Source organism: Lipophrys pholis, assembly GCF_963383615.2.
Source record: "Lipophrys pholis genome assembly, chromosome: 7".
Classification (NCBI taxonomy): domain Eukaryota; kingdom Metazoa; phylum Chordata; class Actinopteri; order Blenniiformes; family Blenniidae; genus Lipophrys; species Lipophrys pholis.
The window spans coordinates 4,134,490-4,149,165 of NC_137638.1; the positions used below are offsets into that span (position 1 = coordinate 4,134,490).

A 14,676-nucleotide genomic window follows, 5' to 3' on the forward strand; every position below is an offset into this window, starting at 1 on the left:
TGTAACAATACATTTACAATATAATTTACTGTTTTATTAAAAGTGAAGAGGTACTTTGAAGCATTTATTTAACTGTTTCAACGTACTTTCTGTAAAACTGCATTTGAAGATACACGTGTGTTGAGTTTTTATTAAAATTGGCTTTATGTTGAGATTGTTGTAATTTTCTGTTGTAAATTATGAAAATCGAGACATTTCCATCACGTATGCTCTGTGCCTCAACTAAGAAAAGTTAAGATCTAAAAGTTGTTTTACCAGTTCGGCCCACTCGAGATGAAATTGGATTGTATCTGACCCTTGGTCTAAAATGTGTTTGACACACTAAAAATGTGCACTACATTCCTCAGGTATGTCCATCGTCTGGCCCCTGGGCTTCTCACTGTCCGGCATCAGATTTTATTTGGCCAAGAATGTTAGATTTTCCATGAAAAAATGGTTTAAATAGGAACTGTTAATAATCTATAAGCTGAAGTAGCCTGTCCTTGTAAGTGGTAGAAGCTCATCTGGAGCTGACATCTAATCCTTAAAGTCGGGTTGTGTCTTTGTTTGAGTTCGAATTGAAAGCCGCCCTGCTGCCTCTCTCTCTCTCTCTCTCTCTCTCTCTCTCTCTCTCTCACTCTCTCTCCCCCTCCCTCTCTCTCTCTCCCTCCCTCCCTCTCCCCACCCCTCATCGAGAACAATCAGCTTTTTCCATTGTGCTGATGTCAAAGACGCACACACAATGATATGACACCAACACAGACGTCACCTGGGTTATCTCGAACCCCCCCCCCCCCCCCCCCCCCCCCCCACACACACACACACACACACACACACAAGGCAGAGCCCTCATGCTGATATGATAAAGAATGTATTCAACAGTGTTGTTGACACCACTGAAAGTTAGTACTTGATCTGTACAGACTTGCACGATGACCTCAAAAAGTTACTGGTAACGAGTGAAATGGAACATCGGGTGAGCTGTCAGCACTGTGTGGGTCAGTCTGACGAGGAGGAAGATGCTCTATAACCTGGATGATAATGGAGGAAGATTCTCTATAATTTGAATATTAATGGGAGGAAGATGCTCTATAATCTGGATGTTAGTGGGAGGAAGATGCTCTATAATCTGGACATTAATGAGAAGAAGATGCTCTATAATCTGGACGTTAATGGGAATATGTTCTATAATCTGGATGTTAGTGGCAGGTAGATGCTCTATAATCTGGATGTTAGCGGAGGAAGCTGCTCTATAATCTGGATGTTAGTGGGAGGAAGATGCTCTATAATCTGGATGTTGGTGGGCGGAAGATGCTCTATATTCTGTATGTTGGTAGGAGGAAGATGCTCTATAATCCGGATGTTAGTAGGAGGAAGATGCTCTATAATCTGGATGTTAGCGGAGGAAGATGCTCTATAATCTGGATGTTAGTGGGAGGAAGATGCTCTATAATCTGGATATTATTTGAGGAAGATGCTCTATAATCTACAGGCAGAGGAAGCTACCTTTTACTTGACGTTGCTAAAGCTAACCATAGCTACAGGGGAAAGCAGGCGGTGGGACGTCTTTCATGTTGCTGTTTGAAAGTTCGCCCGAGTAAACAGGAGTTCGGTTTGACAGTAACTGTTGTGCCTTTAGCTTTAGCCGAAGCTGAACGGCGAGAGCGGCTGCAGTTGCACACTGAAGAAAAACAAAGTTCGGAGAGTGTGAACCCCAGCCGTGCTGTCACGCCGTCAGGCAGCAGAGCGGTGAGCTCCGCTTTCATTCCTCCCACTAAACCACACACCCGATCCAGTCCAATCTTCATCAAACCCGCTGCCAGGCTTCACGGCACCGGGCCACACAGGAGCGACCCGGCACTCACCTCGCGGCAATCTCGGCTCTTAAGAAAGAAACGCCGACACCTCTCCAGCGGACGTCTCAAAGGGAAAGACGCCTGACGGCATACTCTCATAACCACGCGCTCTTTTCCCCCCACATAAAAGTCGGCGCGGCCGAGGACGAGGAGTCTAATCTGAGTGGGACGCCCGGCAAGGAATGCATTAGAATTCAGCTGTCCTCTCCTCCAAGTCCAACCACAAGCCCGGGCTTTTGTGTGCACGTCACATTTAAAAACACCCGGGCCCGGGTTATTTGTCTGTTTTCTTTGTGCGACTGCCTGGAGACGTTCAGCCACACCTAACCTGAGCTCGGATGAATAATAGATGGCACTCTCGGCACGTCTGTCATTACATCCCCCGGCTCGGGGAAGACCACCGGCTCGGGATGTTTAAACACTTCGCATGCAGCACTCGGGCTATCGCCTCTGCCATCTTTTCTTGTTTTCCACCCACGTGAACTTGCCCTAAGGTTAGAATCTTCTGAGAAAATGTGAGGGCGACGCGCCGAACGAGACAAAACGACTCCAAAAATAAAGTTCAAATTTTGCATATAGAACACACAAAATGTGGAGGATAAGGTTGCATTAGACATTTTATTGTCATAATACGTGGTGACTAACTTCTTTAATTCAATTACCACCATGAATGAGGTGCATCTCAATGTGCAACGCTGAAAAAGAGCCATGAGATTATTGTAAAATGTCAAATAAAAGGAAAACTTTTTATTTCAGTGTTTTATCCTGAGAAGGTTAAAGTACAATATTGATCATAAACTCAAAACTATTGTAAATCCACTGTTATCATGATATCAACATATCGCATGAGGCCAAATGGACATAAGTAATATTACAATGGCTTTGCGGTTTCATGCTTAAATTCAAAATGACTGAATTAGAAAATATGAAAGAAAAGTGTTGTTAATTGTAAATAATTGTGTGCCCACAGAGGGAACACAAATGTAATTTAATAGAAATGAGTAAAAACACAAAAGTCAACAAAGCACAAAGATTTAACATCATCGACGTTCATCACATGTTGGCTTCATATCATGCAGTTCTGGTTTCTGCTTTCATCTGGAGCGGCAAATAAAAAATAAATAAAGTTAATGTGAAGGGTGGGACGACTCACTGCGCCCTCGTCCAATCAGAAGCCCCCCCCCCCTCGTCCAGTTAGAAACCCTCCCTCGTCCAATCCTCACCGTTAGAAGATGGAGCCGACTGATCGGTTTCATCACGCAGGGAAATGACTTCCCCGTTTCTCCCCCAAAAACATCTCTGCTTCTGTCGGCTGCAGCGCGGAGGAGGGTGGGGGCGGGGCCTGTTGATGACCAGGGGCAAATAATGGAGGGGTGGGGGCGGGGCCTGTTGATGACCAGGAGCAAATAATGGGGGGAGATTTAAATTCATAGAATAATATATTTTCTTTTTTCATCTGCACGTTGTTTCGGATGTTGGCTTCTACATATTTTTAATTCATGAGTTAGCCGGATAAAAAATGTATGCACAACTGCTGCACACACACACACACACACACACACACACACACACACACACACACACACACACACACACACACACACACACACACACACACACACACACAAACTTGCCTAACACTAACCTCAGTGTGACCTCAATATTTTTCTTAAATATTTAATGAATCTCCTTGAAGTCACTTGGGTTTTTGTCCCCGCAAGGATAAGTTGTGTGTGAACATATTTAACTACCCATAACACACACACACACACACACACACATACACGTATGTATATTGTTTTATATAAAAATCGTATAAGATTGTTGATTGTATAAGAGCAAAAGAACTGCAATAAATATGTTTTCTTACACTGCCATCTTAAATTTGCAGAGCATGAGTATTTTTTATTTTTTATTGTTTAAGTAGTAAATTTAATTCAATAACATTTTTGTTAAAGTCATAAAAAAAAATAAAACCGCAAATCTGGAAAAAACAAAACAAGTAAGAATATTATTTATTCAATCAAAAGTAATCAAGAAAATCTGATTGAATAATACGGAATTTAACTACAAATATTTGAAAAAAATTAAATAAATGAAACTATTAGAGTAAGACTATTAAAACAGATAAGCTTGATTAAACTTGAGAAACTACAATGATTCTATATCACCTATCCTGTCCAGAGTCGCGAGGAAATAAAAACTTGATAGATTCAATTCAAATGAATTAAATTAATCTGAATTATTCATAACACAGAAATTAACAGTATGATGGCTTAAATTAAAATGAAGTAAAAAAATCTATCTAATTAATGTATAACAACATGTATTTAAAAGGGGTATTTCTGCAGAATGAAATGGAGTGTTGTTATTTGACATTTGCAAATGTATGTGTTTCCTTTCAGAGGGTCTCTGTAACTGCAGCAGCGGGGCCGAGGGGATTCTGGACCCGGACGAGTGCGACCGGACCACGGGCCAGTGCTCGTGCCTGCCGGGCTACAGCGGCCTGCAGTGCGAGGACTGCGAGGAGGGCTACTTCACCAACGGCACCAGCGGCTGCCTGCCCTGCGCCTGCGACTCCTTCGGTGCAGTCAGCCACCTCTGCGACAGGTCGGCCTGCTTTCCTCCTGAAGGAGCCATGTTTGTTTTGTCCGCACAGTGTCGAGCCGCGCCTCATCCTCTGCGCTGTGGCAGTGACAAAGCTTTACAGAGAGGGAGGAGACGGCGAGACTCCTCGTGAAAGTGCTTGAATAACAATGTCTTGACGATGATTTGTCACACATCAAGTGATTACACATCTCAGAGAAAAAAGATTGAACTGTGGAGAATATTTTTTTTTCAAATTTTTTAATTGAGTCAATAGTGTGGACTGTTTCTTGTTTTTCTCCTGAGCTGGACTGAAAGGTGATGTGTAAATAGGACGGTGCTTGCAAATGCCAGTTGTTGCATTTCTTGCTTCCTCTTCCTTCCGATGGCTAAGAAATCAATTAATGCAGCTTTAAAGGTCATTTTCCCCCACACTGCTATTCTCTTCGCTGTACAGCCCTGCACATGTCAATGAGGAACCACAAACATGCAATTTTATGCTGCAGTGTTTTGTAGCATCAGGTGGAGTAGACAGAACCTGGATAGTTTTCATATATATATTTAAAGCTTTTTATTGATTTTAGGTGTTTATATACATACATAAACATAAACTCAAATATTATTTAAAAAACAAACAAACAAAAAGACAGACAAAAAAACAGCAGGCACTATGAAATGAAATGACATCATACATCGATGTTGGAAATATAGTTAGGATAGTTTTTATATAACCAGCAATGCAGGTTAAACCTATTACCTTGGCGCTTATATCTAGTTAAGTTATTTAATCTACTGGCTATGCTAAGCCTCTCTATCCATCGATCTCCCTCATCTTGCGGCTATGTGGCTATCTCACTAGCCGCTATGTGGCTATCTCACTAGCCGCTATGTGGCTATCTCACTAGCCGCTATGTGGCTATCTCACTGGCTTTTTTTTTTTTTTTTTTAGTATTTTGTTATGGCTCTTCTTTCTGCCAGTTATCTTTTGATAAAAATATTATACTAATTGTGAGAAGATAGCAAATCTATTTACAAAACATTTCCTGGTCATAAACAAAGGAAATTAATGAGTGGGTAATCCAACAAAGTTTGTGAATCCATGGTATTTTAAGCTCAAGTTGAGCCATTTTGGGAATCAAGAGATGTTTCTCTTTATTTTTGATCGTGGCTTGTTGTTGTGGATGGATTCAATACCACTACTAAAAAGCTACTGAGGAATTAAAATTGTTACCAGCAAGTGAAGGAAACTTGAACCACAAAAGTTTGTTTTGCAGTCGTAAAATATGGTATACAGTATATATCTCAAAATATTCACCTGGTTAGGGTATATTAGTTCTATTTCATTCATGGATGTGTACACATTGTGGCTCACACACTGGTTCAACCTGAATTTGACCACAATTTGCTTATAGTTCTGACTAATTTACATATAAGTGCAGGATAGGACGAACTTTACTAAAAAGACTGCTCATTGTTGGACTGTGATCTTAATTGAGGAACTAATCATTTTGAGCATATTTCATTTGGGTTGTTGAGTGAATACTTCTACTTGTTTTAATTATTTGTATTCTGGTTGCAAGCATGTTTTGTCCTCATGCTTTTAGACTTTTAAGTTCTCTGCTGGATACAGTCCATATGATCTCTTTGTGTGGCTTTGAGGGGGCTGTAATGCCTCAAGATGGTTATATTCATATATTTAACAGAGTGTTGTTAGTCAGTGTAACTGAGCATCTTCTATACAGCTTGATCCAACTTAAAGGTGCTGGTGCTGATCCCTATTGTCTAACTGAATGAAAACACACAGACAATCATATTCACACCTACTTGCAATTTCACAGTCACGAATTAGCCTGAAATGTACATTTTAATCTACGGGAAGAACAATAAGGCCTCCAACTGGACTTAGTGCGAACCACGACACCGCAGTGCGGTCTACAGCGTAACGTCGTTAAAATAATCATAAAATCATATGTGGTGTTCCACAAGGATTAGTGTTGGGCCCACTTCCGTTCTCTTTAGGTACAGATGCTTCCATTGGGCAATATCATAGTTAAACTCGGTTTCTGCTACTAATAGAAAGCAGGGTGAGGTAACTTTATTTGTACAGCATATTTTGTACGCAACACAATTTAATGCCCATTACATCAAGAGAGAAGAAAAAAATAAATCTTTCATATACACATAAGTTAGAAACTGTATCAGGCAAAGAATATAATACAAGGGGAAAAATGCAAAGAAGAAAAGAACAACTTTAGATTATTGTAAATTTGTACATTAAGGGCTGATATCACTTGTTGGGAAGCATAAGAAACTACAACACAACAACGTTCAACCTGTCAGTCAATCGGCCCTCTGAGAGTTATTGGTGATGGGATCATAGGGGACAGTCTGACTAACAGACGCTGACTCGTGGATACGGAGCAGCGGGGTTTGAACACACGACCATAACCTGGGAAGGTCATGGAACTGAAAAAGCTCCTGGATTTGATGCAAGAGTTACTTGGGTTTTCAGTCTTTTGTGTTATTGCATCTGGATATGTTTAAATGTGAGTTTTGGGGGGGTCCCTGGTTTGAATCTCGGCCATGGCAGGAAGAACGTTCGACTTAAAAATCCAGCTGAATTTGAATTTTTTATTTATTTATTTTTTTAAAGGGGGCTACATTCAACTGTAAATTAGCTTTGGCCTACTGAATCCAAACACACTTTCTGTAGAACGGGTGTGTTTTTTTTTTTTTTTTTTATCTGCTGAAGGCTGAGTCTGGATATTTGCGAAGCTCCACTGTTCAGACTTCATGTTCATAGAGATAAAAACTCCCCTGCACGCTGCTCCAAGCTGTCATCTTGCAGACCTCCCAGAAGGCAGCGAAATGTTTCCGACCCCGCTCACTCCTCAAATCCAGAGCCAAAATACACACACACACACACACACTGCAAACCTTGAGCACAGCGTCTCCACCAGTCACAGACTGAGAGCTGAAGAAGGGAATCTGCTCGTGTGGGTTAGGAAGGCGGTAAAAATAGAGCCTTCACTTTCTGCCTCTAACCATGAGCAGGAATGCTGCTGCTGCTGCTTTTCAAAAGCTCCAGTCGCGTCCGCAGCGTACGGAGGATCTGTCCTGTCATGCTGCGGAAGCACGTCACCACGCCAGGTTACATAAGCTGTAACCTGTGAATATGATTTGGTTGGGCTGCAGGTGAAGGTGGAGGCTTTATTCCAGGGCTTCGTTCTTTTACACGGTCTCTCGTAGACAGTCTGAGTCTGGCTAACCTCACCAGGCCCCCCTCAGGAGCTTAGAGCTGTAACTTACACAGATTAGGCGGCTTTCCGACCCCCCGGCCTGCTGCTTTAGGTATCTCTGCCATTAGGTAATGAGCCCAGATGAAGGGAGTACGACTGTAAGAGGATAAACTACATGTTTCTCCTACATTCACATGTATGTTTAAGCTGAAGACGCATTGTTGAATGGCTTTACTGCTTTTCGACGTCCTATCACAGCTTCTAACCTCCAGTAATTTCTCCTTTTTATGATTTAAAATAAGAAGGTCATTGCCATTCTGGGGAAAAAAAAAAAAAAAGGCCTATAAATTCTTTCTATTATCTTGTCTATCTTTATGAAGTGGTTTGAAGTCGTGGGGAAGGAATCAGTCTGGCTCTTTTGTAAAAGAAGATTAGACTGGTTGCTTCAAAATCGGACTAGGTCAATAAAAAGTCAAGCACTAAACTCTGATTTAAAACCCTTTAAGCCCCAAGGAAGCGTTTAATGTATATTTCTGTGTGTCACAGGCAGCGTTGTTCATTAGTGTTGCATTACGAGGTACTGAAAATGTAAAAGTAACACAGTTTTTTGGACAATAATGTCTTAGTCTCCTTTGTTGTGTATTGTTTTGATAAACTATATTATTTTATTGCTGCTGTGACACATTAGCCGAGCTATCAAAGATGTGTTTTCACCAGTGTACATGACGATGGAATTGGAAGGTTTTCAAAAGAATTCCACCTTGGCAGCCGTTATAATAAAGTTGCGTTTTCAGTTGCTCCATCGATTGTTGTAAAATAAAAGTAAAAAGCAGATTAAAGTGCTTTAATTGCAAGTGTTCTAATTTCATTAATCGCTAACAAACTTTTCATTTGACCAGTGAGTGACTTTAAGGTTTTACTTAACCACATATCCTGAGGTGAAGGCTGCACACACATCTTTCTAGGTCTTCAACGGTTAAGAGGGCAGGCGTTTATTTTTTCTTTTCGTACATATCAAACCAGTGTGATGTAACGCCACCTCGCCCCAGCTGGCCGAGGGAGGCAGCCACCCACCCTGAGTCTGGTTTCTTCCCGTTAAAGAAAAGGGAGTTTTTTTTTCTTCACGCTTTTGCCAACTGCCGCTCAGAGAGGGGATGTTGGTTTTCTGGAGACCATTGGTCTCCAATGGGTTTTTTTCCTTTGACGCCCCTGAAAATTGCCTCTAAAGAAGGGCTGTGGACCCCATCTTGAATTTTAGATTAGCTCAAAGAAATCACAACAAAGCCATAATCTAGTAGATACACCCAATCTAAAAAAAAAACATACAGGATTCAAATTAATTCCTTTGGATTACAGAAAGCGTCTCGGGACGAGTTCAGTTGTAATTGTAACCACATGGGTTTTTGACCGTGTAGCTTTTCCATACAGGAAGACCGTGTTTGCACAGAGTAAAACCACAAATTTTGGAGTATTGTTCTGAATAAATATGTCTACATTCTAAGTTTTCACTGCCGAAAATGTTCATGCTACAGAAGCTACTGAGCTTGTGATGGTTTCTATCACCGTGAGCATCAAGAGGAAACTGAGAAAATCTTATTCTCCTCCATCCTGTGTTTTCACTTTCACGTGTTTTGTAAGCTTTGTGTCGTCTTCTCTGTTTCTGGTGTATTTCAAGCCTGCTTTAAGCACGACAGCATTTTCAGTGTGTGGGAAACTGAAATGTTTTTTGTCTCCGTGTGGACGTCTTATTGTGGTTTTCTTTGATATGCAAAATTCTGATGTTGACAACAAATCACCCAACGGGTCCCTGGAGCTCAGATTGGGAACAACCGTTCTAGAAAATAGTGTAAGATTTGACCATTACCATGTGTTGTCAACGGGTTGTAAATAATAGTCTACCTTGGTGCTCTTTCGAAGGGGAACTATCTTGTTTTTCCTGTATTTTCACATGAATCTTATTGCAATATGGGGAGTGCTAAATCCTGGGTTAACCACATGTTTAGGTAACTCAAAGTTCAGGCTTCAAACTGTTGGAAACATTCTGTTGGAAACTGCCAAGCTGAGGTCCTCTCCTTCAGCGAAAGTGTTGGCCAACGTAAAGGCGCTGGTGTCAAATTACAAGCTGCATCTCAACAGGCTCAGTCTTGTTAAAAGAGGGAGAGTGCTGATTCAGACAGAGGCAGAGATAAATCTGGATATCTGTGAGCTATACAACATGAAAAGGTCATCCAGTGGGGGCGTGTTTGGAGTATAGAAGAAAGACAGGGGAATAATGTTTGAAGAGCTGCCGTCTCTTTCTGTTCTGCTTTGAAGTGGGGGTGATTTGGTTTGTGTGTTTTGTCGAATTGAAATAAACGGCAAAGCATGGCCACCTGGAGTCAAACAGCCGGTCCGAGCATCGACAGCCTTCAGCGATCTCCTGCTCTGTTCGCCGTCAGATGTGGCTTCTTAATGTTTTGGGGCGTCAAGACAGGACCCTCTAATTTCTCCTCACACTCGCTCGTTTGCGACGTGACAAGCCTCTTCGAGATTCCTTTCAGACACCTGCTGAGTCCAGCGACTCCGCAGCAGCTTTGAAAAACCAGAGACGTGTGCGCTTCCACTTCATACACGCAATAAAAACAATCAGCCACACATGTGCGCCAGAGCTCGAGCTGCGTCTTTGTCTGAGGCGACGTTACGTAACTGCAGAACAATATATAGCTCAGACAGCACTTTCCCCTCTCTTTTTGAGCTTTTAATAAGGTGGAAATCCGACATTTGTGTTGTTTATGACGTAGATCTCCGCTCCATACACTCACCGAGTGCTTTCGACAGCGCACCCTGCATTCCTGAGTCACCGTGGCGGTCGTTTGTTGTCTGGATCGCTGGCCAAATATAGATGACATGACATCAAGAGGAGATATTTGCAGCGCGCAGGACCGACGGTGATGAAGGCGGCCTATTTTTGCCCGTTTAGAAGGTGATTTTAAACGTCAGAATTCCTCATTAGTTCCTCGTGTTCAAAGAGCAAGGAGCGGCTTTCAAGAAACACGCATTTGCAGCATAGGAAAAAGGTCATTGCACAGTTCACGCACATATATTGATATTATTTATCACCGGCATGGCTCCACATATGGTTTGGTGTATGTGTTTAGTTTTTTTCATGCTTTAAAGGCTGACTTTACTGAATTATACAAGCGTAATACTGCTGATTGACTCAGTTAAAGATACATCAGTTAGTGGGAGGAAGATGCTCTGGAATCATGATTTTTATCCTCCAGTTTACTGAAGGATTAATGAGGCGCTCCTCCTCTTGTACACAAAAGTTTTGTGTGATAGTAACTGAGAAACTCTTGACTAGATTTGGATAATGCTAAACGTAAGAGCTTTGCTGTTTTAGTGATTAAAGGTCCCACTTAAGATTTAGTAACTTAACTAATTTGACTACTGTAATCGGTTACTGTGAGCAGTGTTGCTTTATTGGAGGTTATTGGAGCTGATCCGGCTGTGAGGTGTGAACATGACAGCTGGAGCAGAAACACCCGGCCGGATAGAAACACAGAGCATGTGATTCAACATTTCCAGAGGTGAGGAGAACTTCCCCTACTTTAGATTACTGCAGTTGTTCTCGGGACGGGAACATAAATTTTCTGGAAGCACGCCGCCAGCTGTGCTCTCCAACTGTCCCTGCGGGGGCATGAAAAGGGGAAGCAGACATCCATCAGTACAAACAAGCCCGGAGCCGCTTCTAGCGCCTCAGGTTGTTGATTAACTCACCTTTCAGCAGAACGGCTGATGATGTCACGACCTGCGCTCACAGTTTCTCCGCCGCCAGCAGCCGCCTGGACGTGTTTGCACTGTCGCGTAACGACAGGAGTGTTGAGTGGGATGGATGTGTGGTATGACGCCACAAATGAATGCTTTGGCGTGATGAACGAATGGATGACATACATGGAGCAAAATGCTGTGATACACCAAGTTCATATGTGTGGTCTGGACCTCAAGAGGGAAACTGAAGTTGTTTATCGGTGCTTTACTGGAAGTTTGGGGGAAGGAAATGAATAATTTGTCTTCAAACTCGGCTCTGGAGAGAAGTTCAAATACTTCTTGAGCTGGTCTGTTGGATCGGACCAGCCTGCATCGTTCAGCCTTGCTTTCCCATGACAGTAGAAGAATAGAGGTTAGTCAAGCTTGCTTCTGTTTGGAGGATCCCGGGTTTGAAACCCTTTGCTCTCGCATTACCACTGTGGGTTCATGAGTTGACCTTTGACCCCCTGCTTCCTGGTCACCGCACTGCAACAGTCCACTGCTGCTGGCATGGGTAGTTAACTTTGAGTAAGTTGACGAGGAAACAATCAAGTATTTAACTATCAATAATAATAATGCTCAGTAGATGTACAATAAGAACGAGTTAGACGACTCCCAGTCCATATTCTTCTGGAATTGTGTAGTTTCATAGATGACAGTCATTGTGATAACAATTTAACTTGGTCGTCTGCACTAATATGCATGTACTCTCAATGTTAATTATTGTAGTGTATTGTTCATTGTGTGCAAGTGTGTGTAGTTTCATTACAAAACAAATTACAGCACCCACTATGGGCCCAACATGAAAGCTACATCTTTTTCAGTGTTTCGGCCATTTTCAAAAGGTTTCTATGTAAACGCGAAACTCTCCTGAAACAAGAACGATGCTTTTGCACTTGATACGTTGTCTTGTAAACGGGGCCTGAGTGGATCCCACCTGACTGTTTGTGAAGGCAGGTGCCACCCTGGACGATTCACCTGAATGTTCTCGCACACAATCCCAACCACATGTTTAGTGATTCTTTGGCATGTGCCGGTCCTGGTCTGGAGACTCTGCAGTATCTTCTCTGTGTGAGACGGGTGGGTGTCGTCACTACAATGCACTGAGAAGCATGTTTTTGTACTGTGATAGGAAACTGTCTGCGTGGGGGGATTCCTCTGGGTACTACAGAGTGTTCAAACTGTGGTGCGTTCTTTCAAAGCGTTTGACAGTCGGAGCAGAGCGTGTTCAGGGTCTGTTACATGTACTCATCCAACTGTCCTTTGTCAAAACCAGCACAGAATTCCAGACTAATGATGTCCCTTCAGGGTCAGGAGCTCCATAAAGGCGACTGACATCCGTAATAACGTCCTTGTTCGACGTTCCTAACAGCCCTGATGAGATTTCCCTCTCTCGCCTGCTCATGACGTGACGATCTGTCTCTGGCGACGCCATAAGTCACGTGACATGAAGAGAACAGACGCTGTGACTCGATGTGCCGAGCGGGGTCATGCCAATATTTGACAGAAAAGAGCTGCTTTGACCACTTGTATCTGTCATAACAGTGGTATTGGTCGTGCATCTGGGACAGCTCCTGAGGGCATTGCCTGCGAGGCATTTCATTTTACTACACTGTATGGAAACGGTCCGTAATGAAATATTGATCACGGCTGCAGAGGTTTCCGCGGAGTGTCTTTACGCTGCACTGGTGACATTACTTTATGGCACTTTATCGAATAGTACTCTGATTACTGGCACAGAAAAGAGCCGTGTGTTTGAGTACGTGTTCCATCGTGGAGCGCGGCTGGCGGGCTGGTTCGTCCTGCTGCGTTTCGGCGGCGGTGGACAGCAGGACTGTCGAGCTGGATGCTCACGGCGGAGTCCTGACTGACAGCCGCACTCAGGAGAACTGCCGTCAGCGCCGGGCGCCGGTGCACCGCCCGTCTGTGACTGCATGTACACCATCAGCAGGACTGATTCAGTTACAGGCCTGCTCTCATTCCCCTCTGGAAGTGCAGTGACATCAAGGCCGCATTAGGACTGGGATTGATAAAAGACATGTGCTTTTAATGCTTTCCGACAACTCCATTTTGGCGCGCTTTGTACCATGGTTTTGGTTTTGTGTGCATCCACCGTTTGAGCGTGTACAAACACATGTGAAAGTGAGACTTTGTGCCAGTGGCTGCGGTTAACGCTGGAATCTTCCATTGACATGGGCTCTGCCCAGTAGCAGCATGAGGCATGGCAGAGTTCTCAGAGAGGTTGCTCAGCACCAATGAGCTGACAAGCTGCTACCTGAATAAGATCAGGTGTGGAAGCTGCTGAGATTGTTTGGGTTTACGAGAAAGATAAACCTCACCAAGCACACACACATTTATTTACAACCTTTAAATATCGTTTAGGTTTTTAAAAAGTGCCGTGGAACATTAAAAAACTGAGCAAATCGTGTACATCAGAGCAGCACGATTTGATTACAGTGTGCTATTGTGGTCAAAATATCTTAAATGAGTTTTGCTTGATTATCGAGTAAAATGAGGAGAATAACAATAGTTTTTTTTTTTTTTTTTTTTTTTTTAAGATCTTACGATACTGTTTTCCAAATATTTTCAAAAAGTCTTTCCTTTTTTTAGAATTAGAGGAAAAGGGAAAAAGTGCCACTAATTAATTTTGTGTTATTTGTTATTGTTTGTTCTCCTGTTTGCTATTCTGGTCTACTCCATTATATGTTACTTTAGTCACTCAGTTTTGTTCTATTTTTTCTACTCTCTTCTCTTTTAGTCCGTTCGGTTCTATTCGCTTCTTCTCCATTCTGTTCTACTTTGTTTTGTGTTACTCTGTCACCGTCGCTGTTCTTCATTCTGTTGTACTCTGGTGCTATTTGATTTATTTCTGTTAAACTCTGCTCTATTACTCTGTTTTGTTCTGGATCTATACGTTCTTCCTGACTCTGTCCTGTTCTACTCTGTTCTCTATTACTCTGTTCTTTTCTAAACTATTCCATTCTACTCTGTTCTGTTCTACTTTCTTCAGTTCCACTCTACTCTGTTCTCTTTTACTCTGTCCTGTTCTGTATCAATATATTCTACCTGACACTGTTCCTTTTCATTCTTGTTTCTCATGTAATTTCTCTGCTCCATTTTCTCTTTTATTTATTTCGTAATACTTTTAAACACTAAAGAATTCCAGACTTTAACATAATTTCGGATACAGTTTGACAGCTACAACAGAACTCATTTTCCTAACGTTC

General features: G+C 42.4%; 1 protein-coding gene across 1 annotated transcript in view; it reads left to right on the plus strand.

Moving 5' to 3' along the window:
* Positions 1 to 14,676, plus strand: part of LOC308111659 (multiple epidermal growth factor-like domains protein 9) — a gene marked incomplete at its 3' end in the record, with an annotated part of 42,996 nt that overhangs the window by 5,668 nt on the left and 22,652 nt on the right. Inside the window, exon 2 of the mRNA XM_080466636.1 lies at positions 4,241 to 4,445. Within this exon, the coding sequence (XP_080322762.1) occupies positions 4,241 to 4,445 (205 nt within the window). The remainder of the gene's footprint in view (positions 1 to 4,240; positions 4,446 to 14,676) is intronic.